Source organism: Mobula hypostoma, chromosome 7 (genome assembly GCF_963921235.1).
Source record: "Mobula hypostoma chromosome 7, sMobHyp1.1, whole genome shotgun sequence".
In the NCBI taxonomy this organism is placed as follows: Eukaryota; Metazoa; Chordata; class Chondrichthyes; order Myliobatiformes; family Myliobatidae; genus Mobula; species Mobula hypostoma.
Window position 1 is genome coordinate 183,717,746 of NC_086103.1, and position 22,719 is coordinate 183,740,464.

The 22,719-nt window shown below is 46.8% G+C and overlaps 1 protein-coding gene across 6 annotated transcripts in view; it reads right to left on the bottom strand.

Annotated features, from left to right (window-relative positions):
- Positions 1–22,719, bottom strand: part of LOC134349806 (cGMP-dependent 3',5'-cyclic phosphodiesterase) — a 309,387-nt gene that overhangs the window by 252,604 nt on the left and 34,064 nt on the right. For 2 of the 6 annotated variants that reach the window (XM_063054700.1, XM_063054699.1), the window contains exon 3: positions 10,608–10,809. The exons of the other annotated variants lie outside the window; for them this stretch is intronic. In XM_063054700.1, the coding sequence (XP_062910770.1) occupies positions 10,608–10,634 (27 nt within the window). In that variant the 5' untranslated portion in view covers positions 10,635–10,809. The remainder of the gene's footprint in view (positions 1–10,607; positions 10,810–22,719) is intronic. 6 annotated transcript variants of the gene reach the window in all.

Below are 22,719 nucleotides of genomic sequence, written 5' to 3' on the forward strand. Positions count from 1 at the left end.
GCTGTGGGAGGGGATTGAGTGGCTGGGGAGAAATGATGATGGGGGAGAGCATCCGTGAGCTGTGGGAGGGGATTCTGTGTGTGGGGAGAGATGGTGATGGGGGAGAGTATCCGTGGGTTGTGGGAAGGGATTCAGTGGCTGGGGAGATTCAGTGCCAGGGGAAAGAAGGTCCATGGGCTGTGGGAGGGGATTCAGTGGGTGGGGACATTTGGTGACGAGGGACAGTTTCCGTGGACAATGGGATCGGATTCAGCGGGTGGGGAGAGTGGATGATAGATGGCACCAACCCACAAGAACAATCAGTTAACTGCTCCTTCACCCAACAGTGACAGGCATCCAACTCAAGTATCAAGTCAGAACGTACTGAATGTTCCACAGGGATGGTGAGGAATAGCAGGTCCGTTCCCTTGGAAACAGAATTTAATTTCGCAAATACACATCTCATTTCAATTCACTTCAAACCGTAAAAGCTAATTGGAGCTGAAAGCCTCCAGCCGCTAGTCCCAAAGCTGAACTTTCCGCAGTGTGAAGCTCCCTCTACACAGTCCCATCACACACTCCCAGGCTCAGACACAGAGTGAATGTCCCTCCACACCATCCCATCACACACTCCCAGGCTCAGACACAGAGTGAAACTCCCTCTACACTGTCCCATCACACACTCCCGGGGTCAGACACAAGAGTGAAACTCCCTCTACACTGTCCCATCACACATTCCCGGGGTCAGACACAGAGTGAAACTCCCTCTACACTGTCCCATCACACACTCCCAGGGTTAGACACAGAGTAAAGCTCCCTCTACACTGTCCCATCACAAACTCCCAGGGTCAGACAGAAAATGAAGCTTCCCCTACACTGTCCCATCACAAACTCCCAGGGTCAGACATAGAGTGAAGCTTCCCCTACAATGACCCATCACAAACTCCCAGGGTCAGACAGAGAATAAAGCTTCCCCTACACTGTCCCATCACAAACTCCCAAGGTCAGACAGAGAATGAAGCTTCCCCTACACTGTCCCATCACAAACTCCCAGGGTCAGGCACAGAATGAAGCTTCCCCTACACCGTCCCATCATTTACACTCAGAGCACAAGTCAGACAGAGAGTAAATCTTTCTTCTCTTAGTCACTGTCTGCAATTTAAATCTGGGAAACGTTTGTGAGATATAGTGACCAGGTATGTGATGGAATGAGGTGAACACCTGTGTGCAGTATGCAGATCCAGCTAACAAGGATGCCACTAATCCCCTTGCTAGCCCCATCATAGTGTGGGTTTCCACCCACATTCCAAAGACATGCAGGTTAGGGTTAGTGACTTGGGGAAATGCTATTTTGGCACTGCAAACATGGCAATACTTTTGGGCTGCCCCCGGCAAATTCCAAGATCGTGCTGGTTGCTGACACAAATAATGCATTTCACTGTATGTTTCAATGTACAGTGCCTACAAAAAGTATTCACCCCCCCCCCATTGGAAGTTTTCATATTTTATAGCATTAAATCACAGTGGATTTAAGTTGGCTTATTTGACACTGATATAGGAGCTATCATAGGAGAGCCAGATGGGGCAATGAGAAGGCCTAGGCGGGCAGGATTAAGGAAAGCCCCTAGGCATTCTACAAGTATGTGAAGAGCAAGAGGATAAGATGTGAAAGAATAGGACCTATCAAGTGTGACAGTGGGAAAGTATGTATGGAACCAGAGGAAATAGTAGAGGTACTTAATGAATACTTGACTTCAGTATTCACTATGGAAAAGGATCTTGATGACTTGCAGCAGACTGAAAAGCTTGAGCATGTAGGTATTAAGAAAGAAGATGTGCTGGAGCTTTTGGAAAGCATCAAGTTGAATAAGTCGCCGGGACCGGATGAGATGTACCTCAGGCTACTGTGGGAGGCGAGGGAGGAGATTGCTGAGCCTCTGGCGATGATCACCGCATCATCAATGAGGACGGGAGAGGTTCTGGAGGATTGAAGAGTTGCGGATGTTGTTCCTTTATTCAAGAAAGGGAGTAGAGATAGCCCAGGAAATTATAGACCAGTGAGTCTTACCTCTGTGGTTGGTAAGTTGATGGAGAAAATCCTGAGAGGCAGGATTTATGAACATTTGGAGAGGTATAATATGATTAGGAATAGTCAGCATGGTTTTGTCAAGGGCAGGTCGTGCCTTATGAGCCTGATTGAATTTTTTGAGGATGTGACTAAACACATTGATGAAGGAAGAGCGGTGGATATAGTGTACAGTATATGGATTTCAGCAAGATATTTGATAAGGTACCCGATGCAAGGCTTATTGAGAAAGTCCGGAGGCATGGGATCCAAGGGGACATTGCTTTGAGGATCCAGAACTGCCTTGCTCACAGAAGGCAAAGAGTGGTTCATATCCTGCATGGAGGTCGGTCAACAGTGGAGTGTCTCAGGGATCTGTTCTGGGACCCTTACCCTTTGTGATATTTATAAATGACCTGGATGAGGAAGTGGAGGGATGGGTTAGTAAGTTTTCTGATGACACAAAGGTTGGAGGTGTTGTGGATAGTGTGGAGGGCTGTCAGAGGTTACAGTGGGACATTAATAGGATGTAAAACTGGGCTGAGAAGTGGCAGATGGAATTCAACCCAGATAAGTGTGAAGTGGTTCACTTTGGTAGGTCAAATATGATGGCAAAATATATTATTAATGGTAAGATTCTTGGCAGTGAGGAGGATCAGAGGGATCTTGGGATCCGAGTCCATAGGACACTCAAAGCAGCTGTGCAGGTTGACTGTGTGGCTAAGAAGGCATACGGTGTACTGGCCTTCATTAATCGTTGAATTGAATTTAGGAGCCAAAAGGTAATCTTGCAGCTATATAGGACCCTGGTTAGGCCACACTTGGAGTACAGTGCTCATTTCTGGTCGCCTCACTACAGGAAGGATGTGGAAACCATAGAAAGGGTGCAGAGGAGATTTACAAGGCTGTTGCCTGGATTGGGGAGCATGACTTATGAAAAAAGGTTGAGTGAACTCGGCCTTTTCTCCTTGGAGCGACGAAGGATGAGAGGTGACCTGATAGAGGTGTACAAGATGATGAGAGGCATTGATCGTGTGGATAGTCAGAGCCTTTTCCCCCGGTCTGAAATGGTTGCCACAAGAGGACACAGGTTTAAGGTGCTGGGGAGTAGGCACAGAGGACATGTCAGGGGTAAGTCTTTTACTCAGAGAATGGTGAGTGTGTGGAATGGGCTGCCGGCAACAGTGGTGGAGGCGGATACCATAGGGTAGGTACATGGAGCTTAGAAAAATAGAAGGCTATAGGTAAGCCTAAAATTTCTGAAGTAGAGACATGTTTGGCACAACTTTGTGGGCTGATGGGCCTGTATTGTGCTGTAGGTTTTCTATGTTTCTACTGATCCACAGAAAAGACTCTTTTACGTCAAAGCGAAAACAAATTTCTACAAATTGGTCTAAATTTGCTACAATTATTAAACACAAAATAATTGATTGCATGATCATTCAGCCCCTTCAAGTCAGTATTTAGTAGATGCACCTTTGGCAGCAATTACAGCCCTGAGTCTGTGTGGATAGGTCTCTATCAGCTTTGCCCATCTGGACACTGCAATTTTTCTCCATTCTTCTTTACAAAACTGCTCAAGCCCTGTCAGATTGCAAGGGGATCATGAGTGAAGTCCAGCCACAAATTCTTAATTGGATTGAGGTCTGCACTGTGACCTGGCCACTCCAAGACATTAACTTTGTTGTTTTTAAGCCATTCATGTGTAGCTTTGGCTTAATGCTCAGGAACGTTGTCTTGCTGGAAAACAAATCCCTCATTTGTTTTCCAGCAGAACAAAGCTGATGCTGGATGCATCAGCAAGGGAGATGAGGCTGAGTACAGGGCTACGGTAGGAAACTTTGTCACATGGTGTGAGCAGAATTATCCGCAGCTTAATGTGAAAAAGACTAAGGAGCTGGTGGTAGACCTGAGGAGAGCTAAGGTACCGGTGACCCCCGTTTCCACCCAGGGGGTCAGTGTGGACATGATGGAGGATTACATATACCTGGGGATATGAACTGACAATAAACTGGACTGGTCAAAGAACACTGAGGCTGTCTACAAGAAGGGTCAGAGTCGTCTCTATTTCCTGAGGAGACTGAGGTCCTTTAACATCTGCCGGACGATGCTGAGGATGTTCTATGAGTCTGTGGTGGCCAGTGCTATCATGTTTGCTGTTGTGTGCTGGGGCAGCAGGCTGAGGGTAACAGAATCAACAAACTCATCCGTAAGGCCAGTGATGTTGTGGGGATGGAACTGGACTCTCTCATGTTGGTGTCTGAAAAGAGGATGCTGTCTAAGTTGCATGCCATCTTGGACAATGTCTCCCATCCACTACATAATGTACTGAGTGGGCACAGGAGTACATTCAGCCAGAGACTCATTCCACCGAGATGCAGCACAGAGCATCACAGGAGGTCATTCCTGCCTGTGGCCATCAAACTTTACAACTCCTCCCTTGGAGGGTCAGACACCCTGAGCCAATAGGCTGGTCCTGGACTTATTTCATAATTTACTGGCATAATTTACATATTACTATTTAACTATTATGGTTCTATTTATTATTTATGGTGCAACTGTAACGAAAACCAATTTCCCCTGGGATCAATAAAGTATGACTATGACTATGACTATAACTAAATCTTCTCCCAAGTCACAGTTCTCTTGCAGACTGCATCAGGTTTTCCTCCAGGAATTAAGACCATAAGACCAGAAGATATAGGAGCAGAAGTAGGCCTTTCAGCCTATCAAGTCTACTACACCATTCAATCATTGGCTGATCCAATTCTTCCAGTCATTCTCACTCCCCTGCTTTCTCCCCATACCCTTTGATGCCCTGGCTAATCAAGAACCTATTAATCTCTGCCTTAAATACACCCAATGACTTGGCCTCCACAGCCGCTCAAGGCAACAAATTCCATGGATTTACCATCCTCTGACTAAAGTAATTTCTCCACATTTCTGTTCTGAATGGACGTCCTTCAACCCTGAAGTTGTGCCCTCTTGTCCTAGACTCCGCTACCATGGTATTTCTCTGTATTTTGCTGCATGCATTTTACCCTCTGTCTTCACAAGCCTTCCGGGGTCTGCTGCAGTGAAACATCCTCACAGCATGATGCAGCCACCACCATGCTTCACAGCAGGGATGATGTGTTTTTGATGATGTGCGATGTTTGACCTGCACCAAACATACTCATTTTTGGTTTCATCAGACCATAGAACCTTCGTCCAGCTAACTTCAGAGTCTCCCACATGTCTTCTGGCAAACTCTAGCGAGATTTTGTGCGAGTTTTTTTCAACAGTGGTTTTTTCTTTGCCACGCTCCCATAAAGCTGCGACTGGTGAAGCACCTGGGCAACAGTCCTTCCCAGCTCAGCCACCGAAACTTGTAACTCCTCCAGAGTTGTCTTAGGTCTCTTGGTGGCCTCCCTCACTGGTCCTCTTCTTGTACAGTCACTCAGTTTTTGAGGACAGCCTGCTCTAGGCAGATTTACAGCTGTGCCATATTCTTTCCAATTCTTGATGATTGACTTTACTGTACTCCAAGGAACATTCAGTGACTTGGAAATTTTCTTGCATCCATCTCCTGACTTGTGCTTTTCAATAACCTTTTCACAGAATTGCTTAGAGTGTTCTTTTGTCTTCATGGTGTAGTTTTTTGCCAGGATACCTACTCACCTGCAGTTGGACCTTCCAGATACAGGTGTATTTTTACTACAATCAATTGAAACACCTTGTCTGCACATGGTGATCTCCATTTAACTAATTATGTGATTTTTAAAACCAATTGGCTGCACCAATGATGATTTGGTGTGTTGCATTAAAGGGGGGGGGGGCGAATACTTACATGATTAATTATTTTGTGTTTTATATTTGTACCTGATTTAGATCACTTTATAGAGATCTGTTTTCACTTTGACATGAAAGAAGCTTTTTCTGTTGATCAGTGTCAAAAAAAAAGCCAAATTAAATCCATTGTGATTCAATGTTGTAAAACAATAAAACATGAAAACTTCCGGGGGGGGGGGAATACTTTAATAGACACTGTACATGTAACAAATAATGTTAATCTTTTATTTTTAATCTTTAGCTTGGCTTCACAGTCCATTGAAGGAGCGCTTTTCAATGTCCCAGCAATCTTCAGGACAGCCACAGATCACCTGGCATTGAACATCTCCTGAATAGGACAAGTTTCAGAGACAGACAACAAAACATGGAACAGTAGAGCATAGGAACGGGCCCTTCGGCCCTCGTTGTCTTGCTGAACACAATGTTAAATTAAAATAAATCCCTTCTGCCTGCACATAATCCATATCCCTCCATTGCCAGCATATTGAAGGCATTGAAAGGCCAAGACAGAGTGAAGGTAGAAAGGATGTTTCCTATAGTGAGGGAGCTTAGGACCAGAGGGACCTCCTTTTAGAACAGAGATGAGGAGCAATTTCTTTAGCCACAGGGTATTGAATATGGAATTCATTGCCATAGACTGGTGTGAAGGCCAAGGCTTTGGGTATATTTAAAGCAGAGACTGATAGGTTTAGCAAGATTGTCAAAGCTTACATTGGAGAAGGCAAGGGAATGGGTTTGAGAGGGATAATAAATCAGCCATGATGGAATGGCGGAGCAGACTCGATGGGCTGAATGGTCTAATTCAGCAGCTGTGTCTTGTGGTCTAAAGAGCTGATCGTTGATTCAGTAAGGGGAAAGAGAGTGAACATGTGCCCATCTACACTGACAGATCGGTGGTAGTGAAGGCCAGCAGCTCTAAATTGGCTGAAACGACTCAATGGGCCAAGTGGACGGATTCCGCTCCTGAGTCTTATGGCCTTGTATTCATGTGTTGAACAGCCCCTGAAAGCCTTACACGGGAAGATCGAATGAGTGCTACCAATCAGAGTTGGCAGTTTCCCCTTTTAATGGATAGCCGTCACCATGGTGATGGTGATTGACATCAGGACTTGTCTATTTTGGTCTGCTGTAGCCATGATGATATCACAGTTGCCGACCCTCCCGAACAACTGAGTCTTCTATGGTTAAATAGGTGGGTTGCTGGGCAGCGCGGCTCGGTAGGCTGAATGTGTCAGTTCCATCAGTATCTCTAAATAAAATAAACCCGAAGGCATGTGTTCCCTCTAGGCTGCCGCACAGTAACTGAAATGCTTCCACGCACATAGCCTTCATTGCCACGCAGCTGGAATTTTCTTTTATATCATGACAAAGTGCCAGGCAGATTTCAGCTGTGCAGAAATTTCCTGCTCAGAGCAGTGGTTGGTCAGAGCAGCTGTTAAAAAAAAATTACAGGTAACACTGGAAGGGGGATATTTTAAAGGAATCTGAGGGACAATTTTTTCACCCAGAGGGTGGTGTGTGTATGGAACAATCAGCCAGGGGAAGTGGTTGAGGCAGGTATATCAAGACAGTTGGACAGGTAAATGGATAGGAGAAGTCCAGAGACAAATATCGGCAAATTGGAGTTGTGTAGTCAGATGTACTAACTTGGTCTTCCATACCATTCATACTGATCAATTCACTACAATGCGTGGAGGTTTGTTCATTCGTTTTGTGCCTTGTCGTATGACGTGGGCAATCATGGTCTTTCAATGACCACGATTGTTCTTGGTAAATCTTTCTATAGAAGTAGTTTGCCATTGCCTTCTTCTGGGCAGTGTCTTTACAAGACGGGTGACCACAGCCAGTTTCAATAATCTTCAGAGATTGTTTGCCTGGCATTAGTGATTACATACCCAGGACATGATATGCACCGGCTGCTCGTACGACCATCCACCATCTGCTCCCATAGATTCACGTGACCCTGATTGGGTGGGGTGGTGGGGGTGCTAAGTGGGGCTACACCTTGCCCAAGGGTGGCCTGCCAGTCAGCAGAGGGAAAAAGCATCTTACACTTCCTTTGGCAGAGACATATGTCCACTCTGCTACCCAAGGTAGAACAAGGTAAACAAGGCATCGAGGAAGAAGGCAAAATAATACCAATGCAGGATAAAGTGTTACAGTGACAGAGAGAGTGCAGTGCAGGTAGACAGTAAGGAGCAAAGGCCTTGGCAAGGTAAATGGTGAGGTCACGAGTCCACCTTAACAAAGTAGGGAATCACAAACACGAGATTCTGCAGATGCTGGAAATCCAAAGCAACATGCACAGTATGCAAGAGGAACTCAGCAGGTCTGGCAGTGTTGATGGAAAAGAGTAAACAGTCGACGCTGCAGGCCAACAGCCCTCCTCAGGACTGGAAAGGAAGGGGGAAGATACCCAAACAAAAAGGTGGGGGGAAGGGGGGAGGAGGCTAGCTGGAAGGTGATAGGTGAATACAGGTGGGTGGGAAAGGTCAAGGGATGGAGAACAAAGAAGCTGATAAGAGAGGAGAGTGGATCATATGAGAAAGGGAAGGATGAGGGAACCCGGAGGGAAGTAATAGGCAAGTGAGAAGAAGTGAAAGTCAGAGTGGGGAATAGAGGAAGGGGGAGGGGTGGTAATTGTTCATCAGAAGGTGAAATTGATATTCGTGCCATCTGGTTGGAGGGCACCCGGACAGAATGCGAAAACTAGGGAACTGTTCAGTACTCTTGGAATTGCAATTGGATTACTAATGTCTCATGTACTGAGATACAGAGAAGAGTTTGTCTTGCATAGTGTTCACACAAGTCAAATCATTACACAGTGCATTGACGTAGGACAAGGGGAAGCAATAACAGAACGCAGTTATGAGTTAGGGAGAGAGGTTGGGCAGGTTGGAACTTATTTTCTCTCCGAGTGTAGGAGAACGAGGGATGATCTTCTAGAATCACTCGGGTCATATATACAAAAGGGTGAATACACCAGGGCTGGGGAATCAAGAACTTAGAGGTTTTCATTAAGAGGGGAGAGATTTAATGGGAATGACGTCTTCACCCAAAGGGTAAGACATAGAACATTGCAGCACAGTACAGGTCCTTCAGCCCAGGATTCTGTGCTAAATCTAAGATTGACCTAACCCTTCCCTCCTACATAACCCTCCATTTTTCTATTATTTATGTGCTTAATATAACAAAAAACATTACAGCGGGTGGTGAGTACCTGGAACAAGGAAGTGGTTGAGGCAGGAACGTTGACAACATTTAAAATGTATGTGGACAGGAAGGGTTTAGACTAACCCTGTTTATGCCAGGGATGAATTCCGTGGGCAAAATGCCAGCAAATCGGATTGACTTAGAGAGAAAAAGCTTCTTCCCTTCCGCAGTCAGATGCACAACAGTCTATAACACTAGAACAGTACAGCACAGGAACAGGCCCGTCAGCCCACAATGTTGTGCCCAACCAATTAAATTAGTGATCAAATGGCCAACTAAACTAATCACTTCTGCCTACACAATGTCCATATCCTTCCATTTTCTTCACATTCATGTGTCTATCTAAAATCTCTTAAAAGTCCCTGATGTATCTGCCTCTACCCCCACCCGAGGCAGCACATTCCAGGCACTCACCACACTCAGTGTAAAAAAACTTGCCCCTGGCATCTTCTTTGAAATTATCCTCTCTCACCTGAAATGCATGTCCTCTGATATTAGTCCTTTCAACCCTGGGAAAAAGATACCGTCTGTCTAATCTACCTATGCTTCTCATAATCTTATAAACCTTGATCAAATCTCCCTTCAGCCTCTGCCATTCCAGAGAAAACAATTCAAGTTTGTCCAATCTCTCGTTATAGCACATGCCCTCTGATCCAGCCAGCAACCTGGTGAACCTCTTCTGCACCCTCTCCAAAGCCTCGACATCCTTCCTGTAGTGGGGCAACCAGAACTGTACACCATACTCCAGATGTGGCCTAAGTTAGTTGCAACATAACTTCCTGATTTTTGAACTTGGTGCCTTGTCTATTAAAGGCAAGCATGCCGTAAGCCTTCTTAATCATTGTATCAATCTGCGCAGCCATTTTCAGGGAGCTATAAACTTGGATCCCAAGGTTGTTCTGCTCATCAACACTGTTAAGGATCTTGCCCTTACCAGTGTACTCTCGCTTTACATTTGAAACATTTTCCTTGTATTCCTCACTATTCCTCTTTTACACTGTGCATTTACTTCCTTATTAACTTGTAGTAATTTTTATGCATTGCAATGTGCAGCTGCCCCATAGCAACAAACCTCATGACATCATCATCGTTATGTACTGTGTCAGATGACATAGGCAATCATGGTCTCAGAACCATGATTGCTCCTGGCAATTTTTTCTACAGAAGTGGTTTGCCATTGCCTTCTTCTGGACAGTGCCTTTACAGGACGGGTGACCACAGCCGTTATCAATACTCTCCAGAGATTGTCTGCCTGGTGTCAGTGGCCGCATAACCAGGACTTGTGATATGCACCACCTGCTCCCATGGTTTCACGTGACCCTGATCGAGGGGCTAAGCAGGTGCTACACCTTGCCCAAGGGTGACCTGAAGGCGAGCAGAGGGAAGGAGTGGCTCACACCTCCTTTGGTAGAGACATATCTCCACCCCACCTCCCAAACGACATAGGCCAGTGATAATAAACCAGATCCTGATTCTGATTGGAATCTGGATTAAACTGGAAGATTCAGCGATAATAAACCTGTTTCTGACTCATCGTGCTCGGCATGGATCACTTAGTCCGAAGGGCCTGTTCACGTTCTCCACGATTCTTCCCCAGTGAACGAGTTAAGAACTAAAATAGCCTCTCCCTTTGGTTGTCAAAGTTGTTTCTGCGCTTGTTTCGACAGCACCTTTCACATTTGCTGGAAATGTGTGTTATCATTCCTGCGGAGTCAGTCTGTCTGTTGGAACACAAGAGCAGCAATTGAATCTGACAGGAAGTGGAGAAGAAACCGGGAGGCAAAAGCCATCACTTTACTTCTCACTCATCAGCAAGGAAATGTCGCCTCATGGAGACAAACTCTGGTGAAGGCCAGAGCACTTGAAATTACAGTGTTCGCTTCCAACTCAGAGACTGCATATCCACTGAACAAATCTCTCAGGTGGCACGTAACACAATGTAACCCCCTCTACGCCATATACCATTACCCTTCTCTGTAATTCCCCCCCCCCAGGCCCTACCCCTACACCCCTCCCTGTCTCTGTAACCCCTTCCAGTCCCTACATCCCTCCCTGTCTCTGTAACCCCTCCATCCGTACACCTCACCCTTGCCTCTGTAACCCCTCCAGTCCCTACACCCCTCCCTGTCTCTGTAACCCCTCCAGCCCCTACACCGCTCCCTGTCTCTGTGACCCCTCCAGTCCCTACACCCCTCCCTGTCTCTGTAACCCCTCCAGTCCCTACACCCCTCCCTGTCTCTGTAACCCCTCCAGTCCCTACACCCCTGCCTGTGTCTGTAACCCATCCAGACCCCACACCCCTCTGTCTCTATAGCCCCCTCCAGACTCTTCATCCCACCCTATCTCTGTAACCCCTTCCAGTCCCTACATCCCTCCCTGTCTCTGTAACCCTTCCATCCGCACACCCCACCCTTGTCTCTGTAACCCCCTCCAGTCCCTACACTCCTCCGTCTCTGCAGCCCCTCCAGTCCCTACAACCCTCCCTATCTCTGTAACCCCTCCAGTCCCTCCACCCCTCCCTGTCTCTGTAACCCCTCCAGTCCCTATACCCCTTTCAATGTCTGGAAACTCCCCTGGCTCCTACATGATAGATGGACTCTTGGCCACACAATCTACCTCGTTATGACCTTGCTTCTTATTGTCCACCTGCACTGAATTTTCTCTGTAACTGTTACACTTTATTCTGCATTCTGTTATTGTTTTCTCTTGTTCTATCTCAATACACTGTGTAATGATTTGATCTGTACGTATGAACAGTATGCAAGACAAACTTCTGCTACACCTTGGGGCATGTGACAATAACACACCAATACCAACTGCAGATAACACACATCAAAGTTGCTGGTGAACGCAGCAGGCCAGGCAGCATCTCTAGGAAGAGGTACAGTCGACGTTTCGGGCTGAGACCCTTCGTCAGGACTAACTGAAAGAAGAGCTAGTAAGATATTTGAAAGTGGGAAGGGGAGGGGGAGATCCAAAATGATAGGAGAAGACAGGAGGGAGAGGGATGGAGCCAAGAGCTGGACAGTTGATTGGCAAAAGGGATATGAAAGGATCATGGGACAGGAGGCCCAGGGAGAAAGAAAGGGGGAGGGGGAAGCCCAGAGGATGGGCAATAACGGATGGGGTACAAGGGACAGGTGGGGCATTAACGGAAGTTAAAGAAGTCAATGTTCATGCCATCAAGTTGGAGGCTACCCAGACGGAATATAAGGCGTTGTTCCTCCAACCTGAGTGTGGCTTCATCCTTATAGTAGAGGAGGCCGTGGATAGACATATCAGAATGGGAATGGGATGTGCAATTAAAATGTGTGGCCACTGGGAGATCCTGCTTTCTCCGGCGGACAGAGCGTAGGTGTTCAGTGAAACGGTCTCCCAGTCTGCATCGGGTTTCGCCAATATATAGAAGGCCGCATAGGGAGCACTGGACGCAGTATATCACCCCAGCCGACTCACAGGTGAAGTGTCGCCTCACCTGGAAGGACTGTCTGGGGCCCTGAATGGTAGTGAGGGAGGAAGTGTAAGGGCATGTGTAGCACTTGTTCCGCTTACAAGGATAAGTGCCGGGAGGGAAATCAGTGGGGAGGGATCGGGGGGGGGGAACGAATGGACAAGGGAGTTGCGTAGGGAGCGATCCCTGCGGAAAGCAGAGAGGAGGGGAGGGGAAGATGTGTTTACCAGTAGGATCCCGTTGGAGGTGGCGGAAGTTATGGAGGATTATATGTTGGACCCGGAGGCTGGTGGGGTGGTAGGTGAGGACAAGGGGAACCCTATTCCTCGTGAGGTTCTCTTCCTATAGATGCCGCCTGGCCTGCTGCGTTCACCAGCAACTTTTACGTGTGTTGCTTGAAATTCCAGCATCTGCAGATTTCCTCATGTCTGCGTTTTTAAACCAACTACAGATGCTGGCAATCCAGAGCAACACACACAAAATGCTGGAGGAACTGCCCACATTGCCCAATTACACTATGTGACCACTTAACCTACTAACCAGTACGTCTTTGGAATGTGGGTGGAAACCAGAGCATCTGGAGGAAACCCACACAGTCATGGGGAAAGGTACAAACTCCTTACGGGCAGAGGTGAGAATTGAATGCTGGTCTTCCGATCACTGGTGCTGCAAAATGCTACGCTACTTTGGTGCCTTTGTTCTGCCCAGATTCCCATCAACAAAACCCCCTCAAATCTGCCCTGGAGACTATTTACAATTCACCCACCAACCCACACGGCTCTGGGAAGTAAGAGAGGACGTAGGGAAACCCACATGCTCACAAGGAGACCGTGCAAACTCCACACAGAAAGCACCAGAGGTAGGGTTTGAACCCAGGTTTCTAGAGTGGTGAGGCAGCAATTCTTTCCCTTTCGCGGTCCCGTTCTTCCCATGTAGGTGTTCGAAGTTCAAAGTACATTTATTAACAATATACGTCACCATACATAACCCTGAGATTTGTTTTCTTGTGGGCATTCACAGTAAATCACAGAAACACAATAGGATCAATGAAAGACCGCATCCAACCAGTGAGCAAAAGACGACAAACTGCAAATACAACAGTAAAAGAACAAAAACAATAAATATCGAGAACATGAGATGAAGAGTCCTTGAAAGTGAACCATTGGTTGTGGGCACTGAGGAGCGAATCTACTCCTGGATCAGGATTGTGGGTGGTATGCTCTGGATCCATCCCCACAAACCTCACAGTAGTGGGAGACAGCATTGCCCTTGGCAACAGTATCCGTTATCTCTGACAATTTTCCGCACTTATAAAACATAGAACAGTACAGCTCAGGAACAGGCTGTTCGGCCCACAATGTCATGCTGAACCGAATAAATTAGTAATCAAATGGCCAACTAGGCTAATCCCTTCTAACTCCCCAATGTCCATATCCCTCCAATTCCCTCACATTCATTTGCCTATCTAAATATCTCTTAAAAGTCCCGAATATAATTGCCTCTACCCCCACCCCAGGCAGCGCATTCCAGACACCCACCACTCTCTGGGTAAAAAACTTGCCCCTCACATCTCCTTTAAAATTACCCCCCCCTCACTTTAAATACATGCCCTCTGGTATTAGACATTTCAACCCTTGGAAAAAAATGCTGTCTACTCTCTCTATACCTCTCATAATCTTATAAACCTCTATCAGATCTCCCCTCAGCCTCTACTGCTCCAGGAAAACATCCCAAGTTTATCCAACCTCTCCTTATAGCATATGCCCTCTAATGCAGGCAGTGTCATGGTGAAACTCTTCTGCACCCTCTCCAAAGCCTCGACATCCTTCCTATAGTGGATTGACCAGAACTGTATGCAGTACTCCACATGTGGCCTAACCAGAGTCTTATGAAGCCGCAACGTAACTTCCTAGATTTATAGATGTTCGTTTCACGTCCTTTATTGGTGGTTGGGGGGGGTGGAGGTCATTGGGGAGAAAGGGGAGGGGACCATTATTTGAGACAGAGACCAGAAAGAGAGCCACTGAGAGAGGGTAAAGCATGAAGAGGTGGGTGACAGAGGGAGGGAGTTAAAGCGAGAGAAGAAAAAGAGAGGATGAGAGAAAGGGGGGGTGAGAGAGGGTGAGAGAAATGGGGGTGAGAGAGGGTGAGAGAAAGGGGGGGGTGAGAGAGGGTGAGAGAAATGGGGGTGAGAGAGGATGAGAGAAAGGGGGGGTGAGAGAGGGTGAGAGAAATGGGGGTGAGAGAGGGTGAGAGAAAGGGGGGGGTGAGAGAGGGTGAGAGAAATGGGGGTGAGAGAGGGTGAGAGAAATGGGGGTGAGAGAGGGTGAGAGAAATAGGGGTGAGAGAGGATGAGAGAAATCCGGGTGAGAGAGGGTGAGAGAAAGGGGGGGTGAGAGAGGGTGAGAGAAAGGGGGGGTGAGAGAGGGTGAGAGAAATGGGGGTGAGAGAGGGTGAGAGAAAGGGGGGGGTGAGAGAGGGTGAGAGAAATGGGGGTGAGAGAGGGTGAGAGAAAGGGGGGGTGAGAGAGGGTGAGAGAAATGGGGGTGAGAGAGGGTGAGAGAAAGGGGGGGTGAGAGAGGGTGAGAGAAAGGGGGGGTGAGAGAGGGTGAGAGAAAGGGGGGTGAGAGAGGGTGAGAGAAAGGGGGGTGAGAGAGGGTGAGAGAAAGGGGGGTGAGAGAGGGTGAGAGAAAGGGGGTGAGAGAGGGTGAGAGAAATGGGGGTGAGAGAGGGTGAGAGAAAGGGAGGTGAGAGAGGGTGAGTGAAAGGGGGGGTGAGAGAGGGTGAGAGAAAGGGGGGGTGAGAGAGGGTGAGAGAAAGGGGGTGAGAGAGGGTGAGAGAAAGGGGGGTGAGAGAGGGTGAGAGAAAGGGGGGGTGAGAGAGGGTGAGAGAAGGGGGGCTGAGAGAGGGTGAGAGAAAGGGGGGTGAGAGAGGGTGAGAGAAAGGGGGGGTGAGAGAGGGTGAGAGAAATGGGGGTGAGAGAGGGTGAGAGAAAGGGGGGTGAGAGAGGGTGAGAGAAAGGGGGGTGAGAGAGGGTGAGAGAAGGGGGGGTGAGAGAGGGTGAGAGAAGGGGGGGTGAGAGAGGGTGAGAGAGGGTGAGAGAAATGGGGGTGAGAGAGGGTGAGAGAAATGGGGGTGAGAGAGGGTGAGAGAAAGGGGGGGTGAGAGAGGGTGAGAGAAGGGGGGTGAGAGAGGGTGAGAGAAATGGGGGTGAGAGAGGGTGAGAGAAAGGGGGGGGGTTGCAGAGAGGTCCATTCAAGGGTCTGATATCAGCTCACAGTAACTTGTCTAGACATGAAGAAGAATTTTAATCCAGGTAAACCCGGCAAATATTCAATCCTCATGAAATATCCGATGTAATCCATCCCACAATGAGCAGTGTAACCAGAATCAATTTGATCCCATGTGCTTACAGGAAAAACCTTTCACAACACAAACACGGCGTCGATATCACTTTCTCGAGCACCTCCACTCCATCCACAAGAAGCAGAATTTCCCGGTGCCCAACCATTTTAATTCCTATCCCCATTCCCGTTCCAACAGGTGGGTCCTCCCCTTCTGCCGTGATGAGGCCACACACAGGTTGCAGGAGCAACACCTTATATTCTGTCTAGGTAGCATCCAATTCTGTGAAAAAAAACTTCTCCCTCCTCCTTCCCTCTTCTTCTACTCTCCATTTTGACCTCTTATCTCCTCCTCACCTGTCTATCAACGTCCCCTGGTGCCCCTTCTCCTTCCCTTTCTCCAATGATCCACTCTCCCCTCCTATCAGATTCCTTCGTCTTTGACCTTTAACTGCTCCACCTACCACCTCCCAGCTTCTTACTTCATCACCCCTGCCCCACCCACCTGGCTTCACCTATCATCTAGCTTTTACTTCTTCCCCTCCCCCCTTCTTCTTATTCTGACAGCTTCCCCCAGTCCTGAAGAAGAGCCTTGGCTCTAATCGTCAACTTTTTATTCCCCTCCATAGACGCTGCCTAACCTGCTGAGTTTCTCTGGCATTTTGTATGTGTTGCTCTGGATTGCCAGCATCTGCAGGTTCTCCTGTTTAATAGCCATGTCAGCTATTATACGAGGGTGATTGATAAGTTCGTGACCTAAGGTAGAAGGAGTCAATTTTAGAAAACCTAGCACATTTATCTTTATAGTCCTCTCCTACATTTACACACTTAGTCCAGCGGTCGTAGAGCATACGGATCCCTTCTTTGTAGAAGCTGGCGTCTTGGACCTCCAGGAAGTGGTCCACAGCAGGGGTGATTGATAAGTTCGTGGCCTAAGGTAGAAAGGGTTGAGTTATTAACTTCAAACTGTCTGCATATCACTCAAAGAGTTGAACTGTAGGTGCATGTAACGAGAGCTGTGTAACACATCGCCTTCTACCTTAGGCCACGAACTTATCAATCATCACTGCTGTGGGCCACTTTCTGGAGATCTGAGACACCGACTTCTACAAAGAAGGGATCTGTATGCTCCATGGCCGCTGGACTAAGTCAGTAAATGTAGGAGGGGATATGTTGAAAAATAAATGCAGTAGGTTTTCTAAAATTGACGTCATCTATCTTATGCCACAAACTTATCAATCACCCCTCATACTTATCTGTACCAGACCTGTTTACCTACATGACACCTGTAGCCATCTATATCTTGGTGATATAGGAGCAGAATTAGGCTATTCATCCTATCAAGTCAGAGAGACATAGAGTCTTAAAACTCTCCAGCATAAACACAGACCCTTTGGTCCCTCTAGTCTGGGCCAATTTAATAATCTGCCTAGTCCCATCAAAAAGAGTCATAGAAAGTCTGTTCCGCCATTCAATCGTGACTGATTTGATATCACTCCCAACGCCATTCTCCTGCCTTTTCCCTGTAACCTTTGATGCCCTTACTAATCAAGACCCCATCAGCCTCCACTTTAAATGTACCCAATGACTTGACCTCCACAATCATCGGTGGCAACAAATTCCACAGATTAACCACCCTCTGACTGAAAAAAATCCTCCTCATCTCTGTTCTAAATGGTTGCCCTCTATTCTGAGGCTGTGCCCTCTGGGCCAAGACTCCCCCACTATAGGAAACACCCTCTCCACATCCTACCTAGGCCTTTCAATATTTGATAGGTTTCAATGAGGTCCCTCCTCATTATTCTAAACTCTTCTAAACATTCTTCTGATCCTGTTCATTGAGTAGGTTAAATCTCACAATAATTCCAAGTAAACTTATTATTAAAGTACATTTATATTCTTGCAGGCATTCAGAGTAGAACAAAGAAATACAACAGAGTCAAAGACTGACAATCAATATGCAATGACAAACTGTGCAAATACAAAAAAAGACAAATAATAGCTAGATACAGCACTGCTCAAAAGTCTGCCACATATCTATAGCGAGGGTGCCTAAGACATTTGCACAGTACTCTATTTAGCAATGTGGAGCAGAGAGCAAGTTTGTAAATCTTGTAGGAGCAAAGGGCATTCGGAATGGCAAAGGTGGAGCACCATGGGAGGAGTGTGAGATAGGTGGCAGAGAAGGAGTGCCAGGGGTGGGGGGGGGGGGTGGCCTGAGACACCAGGCAAGGTCATTTGATTCCAAAGAATTGGTTTATTGATCATTACAGAATGTCTCTCTGGTGCTTCCCACTCCATCCCCTCTCCCTTCCCCTCTTCCCAACCATGATTCCCCTCTCCCTGCCCCCTTCCCACTCTCAGTCCACAATAGAGACCCAGATCAGAATCAGGTTTATCATCACTCACACATGTCATGAAATCTGTTATTTTTTTTAAACCAGCTACAGTGCAATACATAAAATTACTACAGTCCTGTGCAAAAGTCTTAGGCACCCTAGTTATATATATGTGCCTATGACTGTACTGTAGATAGATAAATAATACCAAGAATATGAGTTGTAGGATCCTTGAAAGTCCATAGGTTGTGGAATCAGTTCAGTGTTGGAGTGAGTGAAGTGATCCACACTGGTTCAGGTACCTGATGGGTGTAGGGTTATACATGGCAGCAAGAGGAGAGCATGGCGTGGATGGTGGGGGTCCTGGATGATGGATGCTGCTTTCTTGCGGCAGTGATCCCTGTAAGTGTAGTTGGACCTTGTAGATGAAAAGGTCGGCACAACATTGTGGGCCGAAGGGCCTGTACTGTGCTGTTTCATTCTATGCTCTGTGTTTCAAATTATGAGGGGTACAGATAGGGTAAATACAAGCAGGCCTTTTCCACTGAGGTTGGATGAGACTAGAACTAGAGTTTATGGGTTCAGGGTGAAAGTTTAAATGTTTAAGGGAAACCTGAGGGTGGATCTTCTTCACTCAGAGGGTGATGAGAGTGTGGAAAGAGCTGCCAGCAGTGTGGTAACTGCATGTTCAATTGTGAGACTTATTTATTTATCTATTATCTATCTAGTTAGTTAGTTAGAGATACATTGTGGCACAAGCCCCTCCAGCCCAATGAGACAAGCTGCCCAGCAACCCACCAACCCACCAATTAACCCCAGCATAATCACAGGACAATTTACAATGACCAATTCACCTACTAACTGTGCGTCTTTGAACTGTGGGAGGAAAGCCAAGAACCCTGAGGAAACTCACGCATTCAAGGGGAGCATGTTCGAGCTCATTACAGATGGTGCCGGAATTGAACGCTGAACACTCATGCCCCAAGTTTGGATGGGTACATGGATGGGAGGTGTTTGGAGGGTTATGATCTATGTTTAGGGAGGTGGGTCTAGGCTGAAGATCACAGGAGCGTAGCAGTTTGTGCAACGCTATTACAGCTTGGGGCATTGGAGATCAGAATCCAATTCAGGAGTCATCTATAAAGAGCCTGTATTGTCTTCCCCATGGAATGCGGGGGTTTTTGCCAGGTGCTGCTGTTTCCTCCCACAGTCCAAAGTCATACAAGTTAGTAGGTTAATTGGTCATTATAAATTGTCCCATGATTAGGCTAGGGTTAAATCAGTGGGTTGCTGGGCAGCGCAGTTCTAAGTGCTAGAAGGGCCTATTCTGCACCGTATCTCCAAATAAGTAAAATAAATCTGGTTAGCATTAGCTAGATGGGCCGAGTGACATGTTTCTGTACTGCAGTACTCTAGGATGGAATCTCTGTTTAAGGAGGGGAGGTTGGTGCCCATGAAACGACAGCACTGAGCTTGGGGTGAGGGGGAACATAACAGGGGGACATTGAAATCCAGTGTGTGTGAGAATCTTAAAATCTGTATAATCTGCATTCCTGCCCACAGACTAGCGTTGAGAGAAAGAGGTGCATGAAATATTCGGCGCGCGATGGTAATTGTATTATCTGACAGCTGTAGTGAGTCATACTGCGGATCGCTGAGGTTTTCTGCTGAAAGGGATGGGAGTGAGGCACTCAGCAGCTGTCGAACAGGACTGCGTTTTGTGCATTAAATGCCTTGTAAAACAAATACACAGAGAGCGAAACTCACGTGTGTCACCAAGACTAGCAACATATTTTCCGAGAAACTCATTGAACACCACAGTACCGAAACAGGCCCTTTGGCCCATCTAATCCATGCCAAACATTCTGCATAGTCCTATCAACCCAAGCCTGGATCATAGCCCTCCATACCCCTCTGATCCATGTACTTATCCAAGCTTCTCTTAAATATTACATCCACCTCTTTCACTGGCAGCTAGTTACACCCTGGAACCACCCACTGAGTGAAGTTCCCACCCATATTCCCCTTAAACATTTCACCTTTAACCCATGACCTCCAGCTCATCCAACCTCAGCAGGAAAAGCCTGCTTTCATTTATCCTTTATATAATTTAGTACACCTCTATCAAATCTCCTCTCATTCTAAGCTGCAGGCATAGAGTACTAACCTTTTCAAATTTTCCCTAAAACTCAGGGCTTGAAGTCCCGGCAACATCCTTGTAAATTTTCTCCGTACTTTTTCAATCTCATTGACATCTTTCCTGTAGGTAGGTGACCAGAAATGCACACAGTACTCCAGTTAGGCCTCACCAACGTGTTGTACAACTTCAACGTCACATTCCAATGCCTGTACTCAATACTTTGATTTATGAAGGCCAATGTGCCAAAGGTTCCTTAAGATTGGCATAACCAAGGGTGGTACTGGGGACAAACTCCCACTACCTATTAAATGCTCCCAGTGGCGTGCACCTCAAATAGCCTCAGACAACCACATCCAACTTCCAGCTTTCATATGTGGCTTACTAAGCCTGGTGGAACCATTTCTACTGACCGGTGGAGGGGTAAAGATGGGTTACTGGTGCTTTAAAGCCAGTCACTTTGTCCAGATGGGACTTTTCAGCTGTGGTAGGCAGCTCACCTAGGAGAAGGAAAACTCTGATCTCAAACCTCCTCTGCCTTGCGGCTATAACCACTCATGGGGAAGGCTTCAGGAGTAAACCCCGAGAAAAAATCCAGAGCTGGAGTCCCTAAGGCAGTCCTACATTGAGTTCAAAGTTGATTGACAACTCCTGTGACACCGCTGGTACCAAACTTTATCAGTCTCTGCCGTTCCTTTGGATTTATCAGATGTGTGGAGAGGGGGAGCTTACTACAAGGGCAACAGCTTGCTCTCCATATTGTACTACCCTGGAAGTGTACCTAGACAGCTAGGATGCAATATCTATGGTTGATCCCAACCAACGGAGGGTGTCAATATGCCAAAAGCTCTCTTTAGCACCCTATCTACATGTGATACTCCCTTCAAGGAATGATAGATCTGTATTCCCAGATCCCTTTGTTGTACAGCATGCTTCACTGACCTGTTGCTCACTGTGCAAGTCCTCCCCTCATTTTTCCTGTCAAATGGAGCACTCTTCACTGGCCTTGATGAGTGCAGTTTCAATAAGACTCAAAAAGTCCACTTGACAGGACCCCCATCCGCAACCATTCACTCACTTTATCACTGCCAGCAGTTCATCCATCTACAGGATGCACCCCTACCCCTCCGAGAGCACCTTCCAAACCTGCCACCTCTACCACCTGGAAGGACAAGGACAGCAAAATCACAGGGAATAACTCCCCCTGGAAGGTGCCCACCTGGCCTCACACCACCTACACCTGGAAATGTATCACCGTCACTAGGTCAGAATCAAAATTCAAAATAAGTTTATTATCTAAGCAAGTACATGTCACCATACACTGCCTTGAGATTCATTTTCTTGCAGGCATTCACAGGAAAATGAAGACATAGAATAGGATTTGTGAGAAACTATACATAAATAAAAACTCAGCCCTCATCCAAGCCCAGCTGTGGAAGGAGGAGGGTTGAGCATGAGGCTAGCAGCCCCATCCTGTAAAAACCCAGAGAAACAGCAGCACAAACTCCAAAGACCTCATCCCTGGGTGAGGAGGGATCTTCAAAGATGGGCTATACCTGGAGACAACTTGAAAGACCAGCCCAGGACGGAGGACTCTGGTGAGCTACTACCAGCAGCTTATGCCCCAGGACGGGTGATGGGCTGAAGTAAGACATTAACAAAGACTGATAAATAGATAATGTGCAAAAGAATACAAACAAATAATTCTTTAAAAAACATAAATAAATAATACTGATTTCTAGAGTCCTTGAAAGTGAGCCTATTGGTAATGGAGTCTTTGCAGAGTTGAGGTGAGTGAGGTCAGTTCAGGAGCCTGATGGTTGAAGGGTAACGATTGTTTCTGAAGCTGATGGTGTGGTGGGATAATCCTGGAATTATTTCCCAACCGCACGGCGGGGGCACCCTCACAAGAAGGACTGTTGTGGTTCAAGAAGACTCCTCACCCCCGCCTTCTCAATGTTTCAATACGAGATACCATTAACTTGAGAAGTATACAGTAACTTGTCGTAACTTGCAGGAGAATTTGGGTGCAGGCCAGCCCAGCAAGTATTTAAGCCTTACGGAATGTTTGGTGTAACCCATCCCACAATAATTGGTGCAGGATCAATGTGCTTACAGGAAAAACCTGTCACAACACAAGTGACAATATACAATGTAAGTGCCAACTACTAAACTTAACTACACTCAGAAACCACTTTATTAGGTGCATCTGTACACCAGCTCGTTAATGCAAATATCTAATTAGCCAAACAGGTAACAACAAGTAAATGCATAAAAGCATGCAGACATGATCAAGAGGTTGAGTGATTGTTCAGACCAAACATCAGGATGGGGAAGAACTGTGATCTAAGTGACTTTGA